The sequence below is a fragment of the Xiphias gladius genome, chromosome 24, assembly GCF_016859285.1.
Source record: "Xiphias gladius isolate SHS-SW01 ecotype Sanya breed wild chromosome 24, ASM1685928v1, whole genome shotgun sequence".
Lineage (NCBI taxonomy): Eukaryota > Metazoa > Chordata > Actinopteri > Istiophoriformes > Xiphiidae > Xiphias > Xiphias gladius.
The window spans coordinates 17296542-17315819 of record NC_053423.1 but is presented as its reverse complement, the minus strand read 5'-3'; the positions used below and the strand labels follow the sequence as shown (position 1 = coordinate 17315819).

The window sequence follows — 19278 nt, the reverse complement described above, 5'->3', positions numbered from 1 at the left end:
CCCAACCAAGAACCAAGATAGCCATTTCCTGAAACCAAGAAACAAGAAAATGTCATGTTTTTGTGTGACTCGAGAAGTGGCTTATCTGTTTGCCTATGTTCAGCATATTTACATAGCGTTTGATTATGAACATTTATTGCTGTGACATTAGTTATGCTTTAATCTATTAAATCCTTCTTCAATGACAAAATTTTAAATTATTTTTTTAATGTGTCAGAATTAAAGCTAACATGTCCCTTTTTATAATACACACTTCAAGTCAGGATGTCATGTTAACTAAGGTTTACATAGATAGAATCTCATCAAGAGCACACTGCTGTTGTTGCTGAAAACTGTAATTGTAGTGGCTTGAGCTTGAGCTGTTCCCCTTGCAATATAATAAATATCAAAACAACTGATGCTGGCAGATTGCTGCAGCTTGTTTTTTAAATTAACTTTTAAAATGAATCTAAACGTTATTATGCATAGGATCAGGGAACAGACTTTGCTTAGCATTTGTTTTATTGTCCCCAGGTGTCAGTGCTCTCCACCAGCCAACGCCTCAGATCAGCTCGAGCAGGAGTGGAACCGGACAGGATACAGCCCAGACTCTGTCCCATGGAGCAGCCTCAATGTTTCGGTGAGGGAAGCACACAGTGACCTCCAATGCCGTAGGCAATATTTACACCCTCACTCACAGTCACATGTAAAGGATGTGTAGAGCAAACAGACATCATCAGCCAGTATCTTACTTTGTAAAGACTCACTGATTCTGATTCTTACAGATTTAGTCAGGCACATGAACACAAATGCAAGAACTGCAACTACTTTTTCAATACTATTTGCCATGACTAAGCTGCCAAAGACCGCTACTAATACTACTGTCAATACTGGAACAGCTACTCTTTAGCTTTACAATACTCATGTAATACTCCTTCTTTTTCTCCAGATGTGTAAAATGCTCCATGGAGAGTTTGTGGGTCCAGCCTGTGGTCACCATGGGCCCTACATCCCAGATGTTCTCTTCTGGTCCATCATCCTCTTTTTCACCACCTTCTTCCTATCTTCCTTCCTCAAGCAGTTCAAGACAGAGAGATATTTTCCAACCAAGGTGAGATGTTTTTTAGATTTGTTATTTGCACTTTTGTTTTACTACACCACAAATGGTGGCTTTTAACAACTTAAATTGCAGTAAAGTTTTTGTATTCCTGGTTAAAATATAGATATCAATAAATCCACATTTGAATAATGTGTTTTTCTACATCTCCGTGCGTGCAAGTGTGTGCACATCTAGCTAAAATCCTCTCACACTATGTAAATGTTTAGATTGCTACAATCATTAGTTTACAGGAGCAGTCTCATGTACAGAAAGGAAAGATCTTTTTGCATCCTCCCACACAGTACCAGGTAGTCTGTTATCAGTGTTCGGTGTAGGCAGGTGTTGTTATTATTGTTGTCTGAATTTTTATGCTTTTACTATTGACACAAATTTAATTATTACTTAATTAGATCTTGACAGTGACCTGCAGTAAATGAATGTGGTTGTAGTGATGTAGCTTCTATTTTTGACTGTGTGTATGAGGATGAATTTGAACCAGTAAGTAACAGTAGAAAATAGCATGTGTGGCCGTTTCTCTGAATAAATATACATTTGGTGCTTTTTTTGTGTGTCTGTGTGCGCATGTGTGTCTTTTGGTGTGTGTTGTATAGGTGCGTTCCACTATCAGTGACTTTGCTGTATTTATAACCATCATGATCATGGTGGTGGTGGACTATCTAATGGGTGTCCCGTCTCCTAAGCTGAATGTTCCTGACCGCTTTGAGGTAGGCTTAAATCAAACACAATTAAATCCTCTATAACCTTATTCTTTTGTAAGCAAATGTCTACATTTACTGCTTAAAAACTAATTAATGTTCACATCATCAAATATTCTCAAATAAATCTTTTATGCCTTATATACTAAATGTAGCACATCCCTCCCTTTTCCCTGCAGCCAACTTCAAAGAACCGAGGCTGGCTGATTGACCCGTTAGGAGAAAATCCCTGGTGGACACTGCTGGTGGCAGCACTTCCTGCCCTCCTCTGCACCATCCTCATCTTTATGGACCAGCAGATCACTGCAGTCATCATTAACCGCAAGGAGCACAAACTAAAGGTCAGACCTGCCCTGTGGAGATTTACTTTTGGTGGTGTTATATCTCAGAGTTACACATCGTTTTTAAAGTTTTCTTAGGCGAAAGCATTCTGGGTGTCTTCTCTAATTTTGCCTTTGGTGCCTGTCCCTTCTTTAATATCAATTTGTGCAAACTGTAGCTCTGCAGCATCTAAGATTAATCAGGGAAAGATCACAAAAGTCATAAAAAGTAATTAATATTAAAAAATAAATCATCTTTTATTCAAAACATACTAAAGTTATAGTTTGAATTATGACAATACTTGAACTAGTTAATTAATGTAAATGTAAAACTGTAGTGTATAGTTTGAGTTTTTTGATTTAGTGGTTCCCCCTCTGGAAACACAAAATACTGCAGAATCAGAGCAGGCTCACTAGAGACTGGTCTAATCCCAAATACTTGCTTGTCTGCAGCCCTGGCATTTGAGCTGCATAGATTTTGTTTTGTAATACAGAATATACCAAATGTCTTAAACTAAACTCTGTTTATGTGTCACAAATCTGTCTGATCACCTCTTTTATGTTTTTCTTTCAACTTTGTCCTCATTTGTGCTGCCTCCATCTTGCTTTCATTCTGTCTATTCTTTGCTATCTCTACACCTCTCTAATCATCTGTAGCTCACTCATCTCTCACCAGTTCTCTTTCTCCCTTTCTGTCATCCTAAATTATGGTTGAAGATTGCATATTTTCTTGTCTCTCTTCTTCTGCTGTCTTCATCTCACAGAAATTAAGTATTTTAATCCTCAGGGTTCTTCACAGCTGCTACTTTAAAAATAAATTCATCCAACCTGAAAATTCAAAGTACAGATGGTCAAATTATTTTTTTTAAAAGATTATGCTCCTTGTCATGTGTAATTCTATTATTGTGTTTTTATTTGAGGAGTACATTTGCTACACAGGGGCAAACTACTTATCAGTGCCTTGACAGCTCTCAATTGTCACTTGTTTCCTTGTGTATCCTACAGAAAGGCTGTGGCTATCACCTGGACTTGCTGGTAGTAGCAGTAATGCTTGGTGTGTGCTCCATTATGGGCCTGCCGTGGTTCGTGGCTGCAACCGTCCTCTCCATCTCCCATGTTAACAGCCTGAAAGTGGAGTCTGGCTGCTCCGCTCCGGGAGAGCAGCCCAAGTTTCTGGGTATCCGAGAGCAGCGGGTCACTGGATTCATGATCTTTGTCCTCATGGGTTGTTCTGTTTTCATGACGTCAGTGCTCAAGGTGAGATGGAGTTATAACTAGAATAATAGTTGGAAAAGGAAATTATACCCTCCTGGGCTTTTATTTCATTGCACTGATTGTGAATCACAGTCAATGAGAAGTTCGCATAAATGTCTAACATTTATATCTAACAACATCTTGATATGATAGGCATTCAGAGTCGCTTGTATGTGTTATTTATGCAATATGTTGCAGATGTTTTCAGTTTTCTGCCTAAGAAATGTATCCTGATGCAATAAATGCCATGTTAGTCTTTCCTTTCCTGTACTGGAAGTTGAATAATTTTTGCTGTTGTTATATTGTGTTGCTTGACTTCTTCTCTTAACAGTTCATTCCTATGCCAGTCCTGTATGGAGTCTTTCTTTACATGGGTGTCTCTTCCCTCAAAGGCATTCAAGTAAGCCTCTACGCTACTGGTCTTTCAAGATAATAACCCCTGTAATTCTGAACAGAAGAGCAGTCACGAGCTGTTAGTAAAGATAAGTTTGGCCCTTGTAGTTCCAAACCTTTTGATCGTAATTCAGAATCCCTAAAAGCTTTTGTTAAATGCGTTCCCTCCTCTGAATAATGTATTGAATTTTCCCCTTTTCTCGTCACCCCTCGTCTTTCCGATCTTTTTCATTTGCATTTCTTATCTTCCTCTCTGAGTCTCTTTCCTCTCATTTTGTCTGTAGTTCTTTGACAGAATCAAGCTGTTTGGCATGCCTGCCAAGCACCAGCCTGATCTGATCTATCTTCGCTATGTGCCGCTGTGGAAGGTCCATATCTTCACCCTGGTGCAGCTCACCTGTCTGGTGCTGCTCTGGGTCATCAAGGCCTCTGCAGCAGCTGTTGTGTTTCCCATGATGGTAATGACTTCTTCAGCCTCAGTGATTGTCACTCATTTTATCACTTCACTACTACTGCATGAGACGTTAAAGACATAGAAGCAGATAGCAGAACCTCACCCACTCCAATGACACACCATATTAGAGTGCGTTTTGTGTGTTTTATTATATTTTATTATATTTTCTGATATGAATGATGTGATAATAGTTTCCTTATCTGTGTGTCTCCAGGTTCTGGCGCTGGTTTTTGTCCGAAAGCTTCTAGACTTTTTCTTCACCAACAGAGAGCTGAGCTGGCTGGATGACTTGATGCCAGAAAGCAAGAAGAAGAAAGAAGATGACAAGAAAAAGAAAGCCCGTGAAAAGCTGGTAAAACTCATTTCATAATTTTTTTTTTTTTTAACTACTTTTTTGTAGTGACAACCATGGGTCAGACTGTAATTAAAATATAAAGATGAGAACAGTTTAGTTTTTCATATTTTTTATCAAAGATTTGACTGCAGTAGCCTTTTCATATTCAGTGTTTTAATACCGCAATGGACCCACTTCAACTTAACATCTGGAGAAAATCTAAACTGAAGTAACTCAGACCTTGTCATTAGTTACAGAACTACGCAAGCCTGAAGTTTAAACTTAAAATATAACAATATTGCTCTGATTTCTTTTGTATGCATAATGTTTGCTATATTATTAAATGTTCAAAACTGCTGTAGTGCATTCTGTTCATAAAGTCACACACTGAACCCCTCTATGGCCATGCAAGAAGGAGAAAGGCAAACCTTTGAATCTAATGCATCAGACTCATATAACATCAAATTTTAGGCTATGTGTGAACATAAACCAATGTAATGTCATAATACCCAGCCGAAAGAACCATATATTTAAATGATGTTAATATGAAGATATAAAATTGTAAGACATAAGTGTTTTAGCAGGATGAGCACAACTGCAGTAACAGCCGGTTTTTAATTTATGCTCCCAATGCTCTTTTCACCCAGGAGGAAGAGTCCAGACTGCAGGAAGAAGAGGAGATGGGACTGAAGGTCAGCTTTGAAGGCTCGAACCAGCTCAACGTCCCAGTGAAAACACTCTCAGGGAGGTGAGTGATGCACCACATAAATCACACTTTGATGCCCAACATTTTATTGCAAATGCTTAGTGAGGTGTTAAGTGTACTCTATTTTGAATTATATAGTAGTGTAGCACTCCAAAAATGTCATCTTTTATGATTATATTTTATTATATTTGTAATGGTTGGATTCTCATGAGGCAGCTAAATACAATTTTATTATGGCTTAGAACACTTAATATAAGTGGTTCCCAAATGATTTTACTTCCTCCCTACTCAGTGTTTGATCTGATCCAGAAAACCAGTCAAGGAAACTTCAAGATAAAATGTTAGATGAGGTTCAAAGTAAATAATAAACTAGAGCTCTAAGCACGGTTTCAGATGAATCATGTTATACACCATGTTGTAATGGTAATTCTGACACTGATAGTCAGCTGTGTGTCATTATGTCCATCTTGAACAGATCATACAGAATAGGACTAGTGGCCCACAGCCTCCCAATGGAAGAAGAGGTAGCAGGGCTGTGTGTCTGATGCAGAACATCTGACCCACATGGCTGCGTTCTAACCCTGCTCACTGATACTCAGACAGTTAGCGCATGGCGAGAACTGTCAGTCCTCAGCTATTTAAAAAACAGAAACACTGGCTTTAAACACACTGCTTTGTGTGTTGTTGTGTTCTTTTTTTTAAATTTGAGGGTAAATGGTCTGTGATAAAATGCTCGTTTTGTTGAAATAATTATATTCTTCTTTAACTAACTAATAATGTGTACATAATCAGCTCATGATTTTTGCCTCTAATGCAGAAGGACCACATTTCTTGATACATTTTAACGCTGAACATACTGTATGTCACCTGTCTAGTCAGCTCTTTTGTGATCTTAATTTGTTTTTAATCTCATTTATATGCATGTCTGTGTCTGCTTGTTTGCGCACTGAACCTCTCCTGCTCATTTGATTTCTACATGCCTTTCTTCTCTTTGTGTTTGTGTTCATGTGTGTGTGTGTGTGTGTGTGTGTGTGTGTGTGTGTGTGTGTGTGTGTGTGTGTGTGTGTGTGTGTGTGTGTGTGTGTGTGTGTGTTTGTGTGTGTGCGTGCGCGTGCATGCATTTTGGCATGTAGTTCTGATTCTGACCCCTTGGTAGTAAATATCTCTGATGAAATGGCCAAAACAGCAGCATGGAAAGCAGTGAACCCGAGTGCAGAGTTTTGTGCCCGACCTGAGAAGTGTAGAGGAAGGTAGCTATGCCATCTCCCAGAGTTTTCCACAGCCCCTGCTCCCAACTGCATTACTTTACTATGATAATATAATGTGAACAAAAAAAGATGACTAAATGTTGTCTGTGAAGGACTACTGTATCTCAGGCCAGTTTTAGAGTCAGAGTCTGAAAGATAAGTGTCAATGTTTAAGTCCATAGAGAATGTAGTCTTGTGATGTTGGGCATCACAGTCTAAATCTGTACAAGCAAAGATATGGCTTTGTTCTTGTCTCCTTCAGCTCCTTTATCTGTCATTTTGAGCAGCAATATTTAATTTGACAGGAAAACGTTTATTGCAAAATGTAATGAATCTCACTAGTGTAACTTTATAAGGAAAGCCATAAACGTTTTAACATAAGTTTACAAATTTTATCTATGACTGTCACAATTAAGAGCTGCATATTTTAACACAGTCCTCATGTAAGCCCTGTCATCAACAAGGCATACTTTAGGTGGTAAAATCTTGTTCTAAGAGTACTGGTAATTGATCGCTATCGTTTTTCAGCCTTAAAAAAAATCTCACATTTGCAGTTGCTCTCCACCCTTAGCACCACCATAGATTTGCAGAAGCCTTCATCTTCATCTCTGTATCTTCATCTCTGTATGACAGCCAAGAGAAGGTGGCCTGCGTTAGAGTGGACGTCAGCCCAGACACACCCAGAGGAGGTTCCACTGCCGAGACCTTCCTGTGATAAAGGGAGGCCCTCCTTCCCCCCGACACCTTCTCCCACACAACACTTTACGCCGCCGACGGGCACCACCTTATTCGGAAAGGGGGCATAGAACTGGAGCAGCAAAACCTGCCTGCAGAGCTCTCATCTTCAGGGCAGCAGGCGAGCTCCCCCAGGGCTGTGAGTCCTACTCCACTCTAGTCTTGAAGTGTGCAGCATATGTACAAATGGCTGCCGTGATGTACTGTAGATCGCACATCTCCGAGGAATGAAGGAATTCTGCCGTTACTGCCCACAGGCACTCGCTGTTTAGGAACTCTCTCAATCTAGCAATTTCTAATCACCCATTTAAACCACAGATGCCAAAGGAAGGGCCTCACTGGTGGGGATTTTGGACTGTGTGAATTTAATTTTACTCTTAACCCTGTGTATATTTTAATTTCAATTTTAATGTTATTGTTTTAGCTGGTCGTGGTACTTTACATGTTTGGTTGTTGCAGCTCATACACCGTGAGTTGTCCTGCACTGTTTGTCTCCATGTATTTTGGGTCAGATTAAGACCTTTCATTAAACTACACCAGCTGCAAAACTTGTTTGCTTAAAGCCATTCAGGTACTGTCAGTGACAGATGATTATATTTTATAATTGGTCTGGCACAGTAAATGGCACAAACCAAAACAGAGGTACATTCAGATAGATACTGCTACTACTACTACACCACACTACTACATATTTGTAGATTTACTTACAATAATTTCTCCTTCCTCCAGAGGGACACTCAGTATTGATATTGCTGCTCAAAAGTTGCTCAGTTGTTTTCACTGTAAATCTCACTGTTCAGCTCACTGTATTATATGTGCTGTTATAGAAATAACGTTGTATGTATGTATGTATGTATACTGTTTTCTTTTCATTCGTAACATTGTAGAAAACCTACTTCTGAGGCCATATAAAGTCTGTACTGTACAGTAAGCACTTTGCCAGTATAGTTTCTTACCTAAAATGGATTATAGTGTGTGAATAAAAAGGTTAGTTCTCCTCCCACAGTATCAATAGAGCTGTTGTTCAAATGTCAGTTAAACAACTCAGGAATCTTGAGGGATTTCTGACTGTGGTCACTTGATATTTTTGTCACATGGCAGCGATAACTAACTGTCCACTGTATTCCCTTCATCGCTGGTATCACAACTATTTTAATAAATGCTGTAAATCATAAATTATAGTGAGATGCAGAATAAAAAGGGGTATTTGGTTCAGTGCGCAAACCGATTAGTTGCAACTGTTTTTATACTGTCTGTATTAATGTTGGTAATAGTGCGTGTGTGGTGTAAAGATAATTTGGTATGTCTAGCGTTGCAAATCGTTTTATGCAAAATATTTCTACAGTAAATGTAAAATCTATTATATTCTTTGAAGTTGTTCTTATTTTGCTAAGTGCAGTCCTGTTTTAGCAATAAGTAGTCCATACCATGCAATGTATGGACTCATGAACCTGGCTAATATTCAGACAAAGGATAATTTGTGAAACGATTTTGGTGTCTGTTTAATCGCCTCTGTCTGTGTGAAGCTACAGTGACTATACGGACAGTAGCTTACGTGCCTTGTCGAAGCTCTTTATGTGCAAGTCTAGTCCTGATAGTCTAATCGTTCAGAACTGATGTACAGGTACACACATGATGGCACAAACATGCCAAAGACAGACCATCGTCACTCTACGAGAGTGAACCGGTACACAGCTCATTTGCAGAGGCTTATGTCTGTCGTAATGTTATTCCATGTCCGTGTGACGGCCGTACCCTGAGCCACTGACTCAAATAATGTTACTCGATTTATCTTCCATTTACAAATGTAACCCAAACTACTGTTTCTGTGTGTCTGTTCTACTGTCACAGTTCTAGTATTTGCTCACAACATAAAAGCTCTGTAATCGTCGATATTGATGTACTGGCTTTTTTTATTTTTAATGATCAGTGAATGTCAACTTATTGTCTGTGATATTTTGCCAAGCATCTCTTCTAAAAACAAAATCTTATTTTGAAATACAGTCTTATAGGGTTATAGCGCTACACATTTCGACCATTTGACATTAAAATGCAAGTTTAGCAGTTTAATCATCACAATAAAGCCGACGCCCGCCATCAAGTACTTATAATTTCATAATATTGTTTATTTTAAAAAAACAAACATTTTTTACATCATCTCATTTAAGATATATAAGCTTATATATGTGGGTAAACTTCAGCAACGAAAAGGAGTTTTTACCCTCCATCATCACACCAACATCACTTCGTGAAAATGCATTTGTCGTGATGTACAGACAACATCAGTGGAGCACATTGCATCCTGTTGTTAGCTTGAATGATGACATTTGTGTCATGGCTGATTGGTGCAAAGCAATAAAAGTATATACATGGTGACTTCCTTTTGTCTTCATTTTAATCGGTGAGCACTTCTCTCTGTCGGCCCGGTTCTTTCTTCCCCTTCCTCATCACAGGTGGACTGTGGATTCCCTTTTTGTTTTTTGTTTTTTCATTGAAAAGCCAAATTCCCCAATGTGGAGGTTATATCTGTATAATTACTTACAGTATACACCTGTCATGCATAATGTACAGTCAAAACTATAGCAGGGCCCATTAATTAGCCAGGTATACCAGACATATCAGCTTAGATTAGTTTAGGGCAGATATGGGTATTGGATATCAGTCATTAAGTAATGAGAACCTGAACTACAGAAATGCCACAGATCAGGGATATGTCTGTGGTCTTTTCTAAACAGTGTCCACACTGTACAGAGCAGTTACAATTTTGTTTTTCAACCGTTTTTCAATTCCCCCGCTCAGTATCTTGGACACAATTATTTAATAATCACATTAAAGGGATAAAAAATGTTTATGTTCTGTGTTCATTTAAAGAAGAAAAAAAAAAAACCAAATATTAGTCAATATATCCTTTTGGAAAATCTTAAATATTGATATTAATATCAGCCACAAAAGTCCACTGTTGCTTGTGCAAAAACACACTAATTGTCCACTCAAAGATTAAAGAGGAAAATGTTACTAGATTAGTGTAGAGACATAACGTGGAGGCTCTGTGCCATTTACAACAAGCCTGGGGTGTTTTACATGTCGAAGACAAATGGTGGCAGCAAAGAACTGTTACACACCACAGCCGAGCACTACAGGCGCACTGCTCCGACATACCACTTTATCAGCACCATCTATTCTACCGCCAGCGTTTCAGTTTCTGTGTCACCTTGAATGCTTGGAAAATGTTTTTAATTTTCATTTGATTAATTTAAGAAGCCTTTTTTTGAAGGCCTCTATAGACCAAATGGTTGACGCACCTATTTGACTAATTAGAACTCTCCGGGCTGTGTGGGTGTGTTTGATTGACACTTCGCTCACTATCCTTCAGTTTTGCTGGGACGTGTTAGAGCAGTACAGTAGTCTTGGAACTACTCCTGAGCAGAGGTCTGATCAGCCAGAGAGAGTGAAAACACCTGTGAGGATGAGCAGGGCCTTGAACCATGACCTGGGCACAGTCGGTGGATGAGTGCACAGAAGCACCAGATAATCCTATGTTGTGCACAGTTTAGGGTGGTTCAGAAAATGTGTCTGATGACTTTTAGCATAAAATAAAAATCCAGTCATGGATATGGGAGGGCCTTGTTTCAACAATGTACCTTGAGGGAGTAAAGGCAAGAGGAATAATTTTGGTCAGAGCATCACTTCTTCACTCCTTCCTGCATTAGTGTAATTAAGCTAAACTGCTTTATCCGGTCAGCACGGGATACTGTTCAGGTCCTCCACTTTGTAACAATTTCAAGAAAAAGTAATGACAAAAAATTTCTCCTGCATGGTGGCGACAACAATTATTTCCACTAAATTTGTTTGATGCACTGGACTGCTCGTTGTTTTTGAGCAGCACTGGCTTCAGACCCACGCGTGACCAGATCTTGCACAGTGGAGAGGAAACCGATTCCACAGAACGAATCCAAAAATTGCATCCACGTTGTGTATGCTTAACCGAGGCCGCCAGATCTCCCAGCCGGTGATTGCCACAAAATATACTCTACACTGTCAAGATTATACTTTCAAACCTCATCGTCTCCAAATCATGCTTCTTAACCAGAAAGTAAAGGGAAGTGGTGCCTTCTATAAGATTGAATAAAGGGTTTCTGTGGCTCAGGAGAACTACGTCAGTGCTTGTGATCATGTTTTGCTCTTTGGCCAAGTGAGAATCTGGAGGAAAAGTATTACCATGAAGGTAGGTTTAATAAACATGAATATTATGATTGGTGCACAACATGATAAATGGAACAGCAGCAGCCATTTTCACAAACACCTTGAGTGGTGTGTGGTTTGTCCTACATCAACTCTGCATTGTGGCAGTGCTTTTACAGTCAGAAATGTTTCAAGTGACTCCTGTCCGCTCGACGCCACGCGACTTAAATCCCAACGACGACTGTCGTGTTTGAAGTTCCATTAGTGGCGGAAGATCGATTCTTCTATCTCACTCAGTCAGTTTGAGAGAATTAGTGGTACACTGATGAACTTCTCAGTAGCCAACATCTTTCTGTGTTACACAGTACACAATGTGTTCAGACACATTTTATGGATCCTCGGGCCAAAGTCATTCAGTTCATTTATCACAGGTGCTATATGATTCAGGATTACCTGCTGTTGTTCAGCTTTCTGCCTAAAGTGGCCATTTTAAAAACTTCTCAATCGAATACAACCACCATTACAAAAAAAAAATCATTACAATTCCAACAAAACTATTTTAACAAATATTGTAGCCTCTTACAAAGAAAAAAAAAAAAAAAAAAGAACGGGTTCAGGTTGTTAAACACAAGTAGTTTTCTTTAAAAATGTGCCTGCTGTCCCTATTTTTAAAAATAATAGAAACAATGCACTGGCAGACACTTATTTTCACTATGTTTACAAGGCGTCACTAGTAATCCTTGTTTAACAAAGTTCAACTAATGTTCTTTTCATTTGACCGTTCGAAATGTTTGCCTTTGTGCAGAAAAACAAAAAAAGGTCAATATAAAGTGACCGTTTTTCCTTTTCATGTTAAATCAGTCATCTGTGTTTCGGCTCAAAGCCTAAGATATGGAGTAAAGTAGACTACAGGGAAACTATAACACTGCCCTGCAACAGACCAACAGATTCCCTAAGCAGGCAGGATATTTGTCCTCTTGTGGAGAACCGTGGTGCCTCATGGTGCCCGGGGTTCAGTTAGCAGCGTTTGGCGGTCCCTCTGGGATGAGCGACATGAAGAAGGTTATGATGAATGACCACGTGGAGGACAGGAAGCCTGCGTGGGGGGCGCTGTTGGGATCTTCTGCCCCTTCCTCGCCGCTTTCCCCGTCGTCATCATCCGAGCCATCATCCATCACTCCTTCCTATACAGGATAAAGTCACATTTGTAAGAACACAACCACCAGATATGTTCCACACTAGAGTAACACACGGTGTCTCTCAACTACCATAAATTTGACATATTTGACTGTAAAATGAGATATACACTAGGTTAACTTCAGCAATAGCTCGTAATGCAAAGTTACTTTCAATGTCGGAGCAATTCAGACTCATCATATGCAAATAAAGTATTTCAAAACGAGTCAAAGTCTCTTTGGTCCCTGATGAAGTCTCTCTGTAAGCTAAAATGTGATTGTGGCGTTTTCATTTTTGGCTTTTTATGTCACCATTTAGGATCTGACAAACTTTAGTTTAGAATTTAACACTTTTTTATTTTCAGTTATATTTGCAACCAACATCAGGAGTCTAATTCTTGGTGCATCAGTAGTGTCATAATTATCTAGAAATTGGTACTTCAGTGAAAACATTGCGCTACATCCTTGTCACAGATAAAAATCCCATCAGCCCCTGGGATAATGATCTTGGTAAAGCTGAGTTGAACGAGAGAGGCAGCGACCATTTCTTGTAAGTCGTGGTTTTGCAGCTCTCCCTCCATATCGTCCTGATTGGCTCTGTCTCCAGGGAGCTGGAGTTCGTTCTCCAGGTTGAAAGGAAACCAGCCGGCCTGGTGCCTGCAAACAGAAGAAAACAGAAAAAAAAACACATGAAAAACACCTGCAAACAGAAGAAAAAAAAAACACATGAAGATCCCAGTTGAGAAGTTCCCAGTGCCAAAATTAAATTGCTTCTACATGAAGAAAAATAACAATGTGTAACCTGAATTTTGATATTATTATTATTCTATAAAGATCATATCATATCAACAAATCCTATCAGAACTACTTGCCAGTTAGTTTTCTGCAACACTACTAGGGACCTTCAATGCAGCACAGCTAAGATTTTATGTTGAGTAAAACATGACATCTACTGAAGAAAAAGAAAGCATTCAACTATTTTAGCTTTAATTTCATAAATGACTGATTTTAATCACATCCAGTTTTTTTTTTTGCAGAATAATTGGTTTTAGGAGGCTTTGTTAAGAATTTCAGAGAGTGAGATCAAACAATACAGTTTGGGTGTTTTTGCCAAAAACGTATGCTTTTTAAAAAGCATTTAGACAATCAGGTGACCTTAGCACTAAAAAAGCAAGATGCCCAATCCCACCAATGCAATAACAGGAGAATCTCTAGAAAAAACGAAAGCCTTTAAATGAACTTAAAAAATAATTATGTTACACAAAGGATGTCATCTTTTCCAGACTTATTTTGATGTAGCTGCGGTCAGCCAAGAACGTCCTTATCATGTTGGAGGTGGACAGCTATTTTAGCAGTGGAGCTCCGGTTGACATGCGCAGGTAAAGTAAAAGGATCACTCACAGGTAAAGCAGCAGCATGGCCATCATCACCATGACAAAGCGGCTGAAGGAGGAGTAGAAGTAGACGATACTGAGCAAGATCGCAGCACGTGAAAATGTGTACACCCAATCCAGCCAATCCCAGTTGAGCTCGTCCTCGTTCAGGATCTCCCCTCCCTGGGCGTTCATCTGGACCTCTGGGTTGCCATGGCGATCTGCTTGAGGTCGCTGGCTCTGAGGATCGGGCTGGTTAGCCTGAGTAGAGGGCTGGTCTGGCCTGAGGTGCTGAGAGGAGGTGGCCAGTAACTGGCTGGACGGAGAGAGAGAGAGGCGGACAGGATGTGAGCAGAGCTGGATGGTAACACTGTTTTTTTTGTGTTGTCGATTTAAAAATGTTCTAAATACATTCGCCAGAAACAGACAACATGGCGTGACTTACTAATGCATGTAGCATTGCCGGGCGTACAGCTGCTGCCACCACATTAATGTCATGGGGTTGTAATAAGCAGGCATGTTTGTGGTAGGAGTTGACTGGGGAGAGTACGGATTCCAGCTGGAAAAAGAGACGCTGTTACACAAAACAGTTACATTTGACCTGCCAGATGATTGTAGCTACATTAGACTTAACATTTGTTAAGGATTAGGTATCGGTGGCTACTGCATTAAGAAACAGCCTAATTAATTTTCCAGTCAAGACACAAGCGTAATAATATCTTCTAGAGCGCAGTGGGAGAAAAGTCCTGGGCTTCATGTGATAACCCTGAAAAACACGCTTAGAAAGTACTGAAATCTGAATTTGCAGACAAAATATACTAAACCAAATTTATTATTTCAAGCCAGTAGCAGCTCTGTATTACATTGTGTTTGTGCTTTTAAGACTCTCATTATTCCATAAGCAACTATTTTAAAACATACAGACCAACTCAGATCTGAACCATCTGTGATTCATTATTAAACTATTTATAATGAACTATTGCTATAAGTCATTCCACATCTCCAAACCCTCAGAGCTCAGAAAAAGAAGGTCGGGCTGTATGATGCTCACACTCTGTCCCAGTCGGTTGTGGAGCGCACCTTAGCGCTGCTTAGATGCCAAGAGAAAGCGCAGGTGGCAGACCCTGGAAAGTCTGGCTCGTCTGAATATCCTGAATTCTTTTCATCTCAAACACATCAACCGATGTTATAATCCTCAAATTGCATCAGATTTCTTAATAGAGCTGGAGAACACAGAGTTGGTAGATTTCTAACTAAAACTTTCTAATACTGTGAATATTTCGCCAACTGTGATTTTGTTTTCAGATTTTTTCCATTAAAGTCTTCATTAATGACCACTGTGAGCATGAGGGTCACTTGCCCACTCCTCCCAATGAATCAACTAATGTAATTTATCATCCTGCTGCATATTATATAATGTCCCACAGACGACAAGGATGACAAAATGTTAAAGTGGAACTCTACATTTATTTCCTTTTTGTTCACATGCTGTATGTAAAGTCGTACTGCAGGCAGCATGAATTACGCTAAACTAACGACATTCACTTCAGCCGTGCCATGTTGAAAGTGATACGGAAATGTTACCAAGTCCAATGTAGTAAGATTGCCATCGTGACTTTTACATAAAAGTGACTGAGGTCCATGTTTAGACATTATTTGCAGTCACATTTCCATGAGGTGTATGACCTTAGGGGGGTTAAGGCACAAGTTTTTTTGATAAATAATCTTTAGGTCTGGAATGATCCCCTTAAAGTTTTATTTTTTTCTAAAATCTTTAGTCGCTGTAGTGAGTAATTTTATTAAAATACCACTCAACTCCGCACTTCAGAATTTATCGAAGTTTCACCAGACCAGAAGCTTACCTGTGCATAAATTGTGAATACATCTGGTGGTAAGGGAAGGGTCCAGCTCGCTGTCTGAGTCCATCACCGCTCTCTCCTGTAGACGACTCCCGTTGTTGACCAGTGGAATGGCCGTTTGAGTTTGTAAGGGGCTATAACCAGTGAAATAAGTTAAGCGGATATTCATAATAGTTCATGTTTCATCTTAAAAAAAAAAAAAAGGCAAGCAACGTTTTTCAAATCCCCAGGGAGGCATATATTACAGCAGTGAGCTGGATGATGAAAGGAAATGTTGTGATGATGAAATGAATGGAAAGGAGTGACGAGTGCGTGGTTGACCCACCGTGGGACTGGCCAGGTTCTCCTGGGGCTTGTTGCTGCGGCTGCGGGGGGGCTTTGGAGAGCTGGGAGGGGTTCGTGAGGTGCACACCAGATGGAGCATATGGTACTCATCTTGCTGTATAAGCCAATACAACTCATTATCAAACAGGGTCAAAGCATTACATGTTCAGAGAAAAAAAAAGATCAACTTCTGACTTTAATTAGTGAACACTGCGTAATTTATCCAATGCAGATCACTTCAAAAGAAATGATAGAAGCTATTATTCTATGCCTTAAATTTCTTTAATGCATTAAAAAAAAATAAAAAAATTGCTTTTTAATTTACCTAAATGTGAGGTTTTCATGTAAAGCAGCATTTACTGAATTAGTTATTTCTTTACTGAACAGTGATAACAACGGTCACACTTACTGGTAATTAGTTGATGTTTGTATATATCTGTCTACCTTTGAAACACAAAGCCTAGTTTATGGTTTATATGGTGCTGAAATCTGCTGCTATTACAGGATCCAGTCATAATGAAGATGGCAAATGAAGATAGGTATTAATTACAACATTAGCACAACTGTTTAAATGGCAGACATCCAGACAAAGTATGTTGGCAACTGGATTCTCGAAACTCAAAGAACCATTCTGTTATGGTCCTTATTTTGTACATGGGAGGATTGTTGTGCTGAAATGGCAAAGGGCCTTCCCCAAAAACTGTTGCCACTATCGTCTAAAATAGCATTGTAGAATTAGATCTTATCTTAACTGAAACTAAGGAAAATGGCTCAAACAATGAGAGACTTGGACACAGGTGTCCACATATTTACAGCCATATAGTATAGGCAGCGGTTTAAAGCAGGGAATCAGGCAGCTTAAGTGCTCCTTGTTGGGCTTACACTGATTACACTAGAATCATCTTGTTAAACAAGAAAACCGGGTCCATAACAACAAACAGAACCTACCTTTCTGAGCACATCTTTTAAGGTAAAGTGATCCAAAAGCAGCTTCCCAGAATACACCAGCCTCTGGTCTTTGGAGCTCTAAAAAGTTTTGTAATGATAACAGGGTTAGAGGAGAGATCATACTAACCTCATTTAGGATAAGTGGGTCTTAACAGCGGATTAAACTGGCAGTACAACAAGGTCAGAGTGTGTCCTCTTAAAGCCTACATTCGCTGTACGGCCATTCAAGAATTTAAATCGCTTATTTTAAATCCTGACCACATGCAGCTGAAAAAGTTTTATTTTGGGTTCAAGTTTCCTCATTGTTGAATATGGCACATAGATTGTACGCTAAATTACACTAACAAAAGTGCAGCCCGTACAGAGATGACCCTACACCTTTACCAGGGAGCATTTTATCCCTTTGTGTTCACAGAACAAGTACTGAGCAGAAAGGAAAAGTAACAAAGTCAGATTAGCAGCACAATACAAAAGGAATCTAAATGCCTTCCTTTCACTGTGTTACGTCAAATCTACAGACTCCGAGGCCCTTTCAGTTACTGTGACTCTGGAGACCCAACTTCTCTCACTTTAGAGAACAAATCAAGGTTAATGGCCTGTGTCACTTTTATCATTATTCATCAGTCATGTGAATCATAGAGGAAGCTTGACAGATTTCAAACAGAAAGAAAAGTTAGACTGGGAATTGCTGGCTGTAGCAATGGCTGTGTAAATGCAGGACTCAGATACAATTTATGTTTAAAATACTAGTCAAATATATTTCCACACTAGTTCTGAGCGGAAATGTAAATCTGACATCTGACATGCCTGTGCTTATCATAAACAATTCACTTCTTGAGCTTAAACTCAGAGATACCATCACATACGTGGCATCCTGGTGACCGGATGCCATGTATTAAACACAAGATGTAACTCTTCCTTGTGATTCTGCAAGGCTGATCAGCTGGCCTTGATAAGAGAGAGGCATAAGAGATTACAGAAAATAGCAGCCCTGAGTGGATCAGAGTGAAATACTCACTGGTTTACTTGGGTATACGTCTGACAGGTGTGCTTTGAGTTTCTCCACAGTCCAATTCTGGTAACAGTTGATGGTCTGGTCATTGTACTTCTGGTTGGGAGCCCTGATGACAAGGGTAACAGGACTGTCCACAACAGCTTGATCCATGACTCAAAACCATTTGTCTTCAATGGAAAACAAACGGGGGAAAAAAAAGATAAGAAAAAAAAAAGATCTGGGTTGGATACTGGCTCCAGTCCTCCTAATAGTTTTCTAGTGGGTTCCTGGCAACATCAGAACAAAGCCTTAATGTTATGTAGAGTCTGATGTTGTTATTCCACTGCTGCAAGGGGTTTCCTGCAATTTTCTACAGACGGCACACAGCTGGAACCTGGGGAGAGAAAGGGAAACATGAGGTTAGCGTGACCCCAATAACATATTTTTTTGATATATGACGACGTGTAATGTTTGCCACAACCAATTAAGAAGGAATTTGGCATCGAATATAACGGGACAATATTATCTGACAAAGAATTAACCGTTACTTTTTTGACTGCGGAATGTACTAGCTAACCCTAGTCAGGTATGTTTAACCGGTGGCTAAGCTAACGTTAGCTTCAGCAGGTTTTCTGCTACTAATGTTTGTCTGGTCAAGCGAAAAAAAGTTGTCGACAAACATGATAAGCAAGCCAAATTAAAACCATCCAGTTTTATTAAGATGTTCGTCTAAAACTGAGTCGTGATAGACCGGGCTTACCTGCCTTGTTTACCCCAAGAGACGGAAATATTGCCCACTTGTAAGTGAACCTGGCTGTTGGACTTCTTCGTTGGATTTCGGGTGGTGGTCGACAGTCAGTATCACGGTTTAATACCGCCACCAACTGGGTAAAAGTGTTCGTTACAACAGAGACATGATTAAAAACCAGTGTGGAGCAAAACCTAATAAAAAAGAAAACCATTCATTAAGTACTTACACGAATAAACACAGAGAAAAAAAATCCAGTTTAAATAAATAGAATTGACTAAATATTGTCGACAATCAAATTCTCAATATAACATAAGTCGGACAAAAGCATCTGCCAAATGAGTAAATGTAAATGTAAATATAAAAAACTTCTTGACCCAGGTTTCCTCCAGTTGCTCCAGTTTTCTTTGCACAGGCAAACACATACAGCTAAGGTGA

General features: G+C 39.5%; 2 protein-coding genes across 10 annotated transcripts in view; one reads left to right on the top strand and one right to left on the bottom strand.

Moving 5' to 3' along the window:
- The window catches only part of LOC120786106 (sodium bicarbonate cotransporter 3-like), a 41558-nt gene extending 31972 nt beyond the window's left edge, over positions 1 to 9586 (top strand). For 3 of the 9 annotated variants that reach the window (XM_040121231.1, XM_040121228.1, XM_040121229.1), the window contains exons 16-26: positions 514 to 619; positions 929 to 1090; positions 1690 to 1803; positions 1974 to 2135; positions 3120 to 3371; positions 3700 to 3768; positions 4046 to 4219; positions 4430 to 4567; positions 5197 to 5297; positions 6389 to 6505; positions 7136 to 9586. In XM_040121231.1, the coding sequence (XP_039977165.1) occupies positions 514 to 619; positions 929 to 1090; positions 1690 to 1803; positions 1974 to 2135; positions 3120 to 3371; positions 3700 to 3768; positions 4046 to 4219; positions 4430 to 4567; positions 5197 to 5297; positions 6389 to 6505; positions 7136 to 7217 (1477 nt within the window). In that variant the 3' untranslated portion in view covers positions 7218 to 9586. Of the gene's footprint in view, positions 1 to 513; positions 620 to 928; positions 1091 to 1689; positions 1804 to 1973; positions 2136 to 3119; positions 3372 to 3699; positions 3769 to 4045; positions 4220 to 4429; positions 4568 to 5196; positions 5298 to 5730; positions 5780 to 6388; positions 6506 to 7135 lie in introns of all 9 variants that reach the window. The other 6 variants (XM_040121235.1, XM_040121233.1, XM_040121237.1 and 3 more) reach the window with 3 other exon arrangements.
- A 14-nt stretch (positions 9587 to 9600) lies between these two features.
- On the bottom strand, positions 9601 to 18963 carry LOC120786109 (homocysteine-responsive endoplasmic reticulum-resident ubiquitin-like domain member 2 protein). The gene is made up of 9 exons (XM_040121241.1): positions 18853 to 18963; positions 18117 to 18486; positions 17099 to 17176; positions 16152 to 16265; positions 15830 to 15960; positions 14413 to 14526; positions 13996 to 14283; positions 13137 to 13251; positions 9601 to 12603 (listed from the first exon to the last, which is right to left on the bottom strand). The coding sequence occupies exons 2-9, from the start codon at positions 18261 to 18263 to the stop codon at positions 12433 to 12435; spliced, it is 1158 nt and encodes a 385-aa protein (XP_039977175.1). The 5' UTR covers positions 18264 to 18486; positions 18853 to 18963; the 3' UTR covers positions 9601 to 12432.
- Between the last annotated feature and the right edge of the window lie 315 nt (positions 18964 to 19278).

Coding starts and splice junctions, on each gene's coding strand:
- LOC120786109 (XM_040121241.1), bottom strand. CDS start 18,263: ATGGATCAAGCTGTTGTGGACAGTCCTGTTACCCTTGTCATCAGGGCT. Junction 14,527..15,829: donor TATTCACAATTTATGCACAG/GTAAGCTTCTGG, acceptor CTCTTTTTCCAG/CTGGAATCCGTACTCTCCCC. Junction 13,252..13,995: donor GCCATGCTGCTGCTTTACCT/GTGAGTGATCCT, acceptor TTCTGTTTGCAG/GCACCAGGCCGGCTGGTTTC.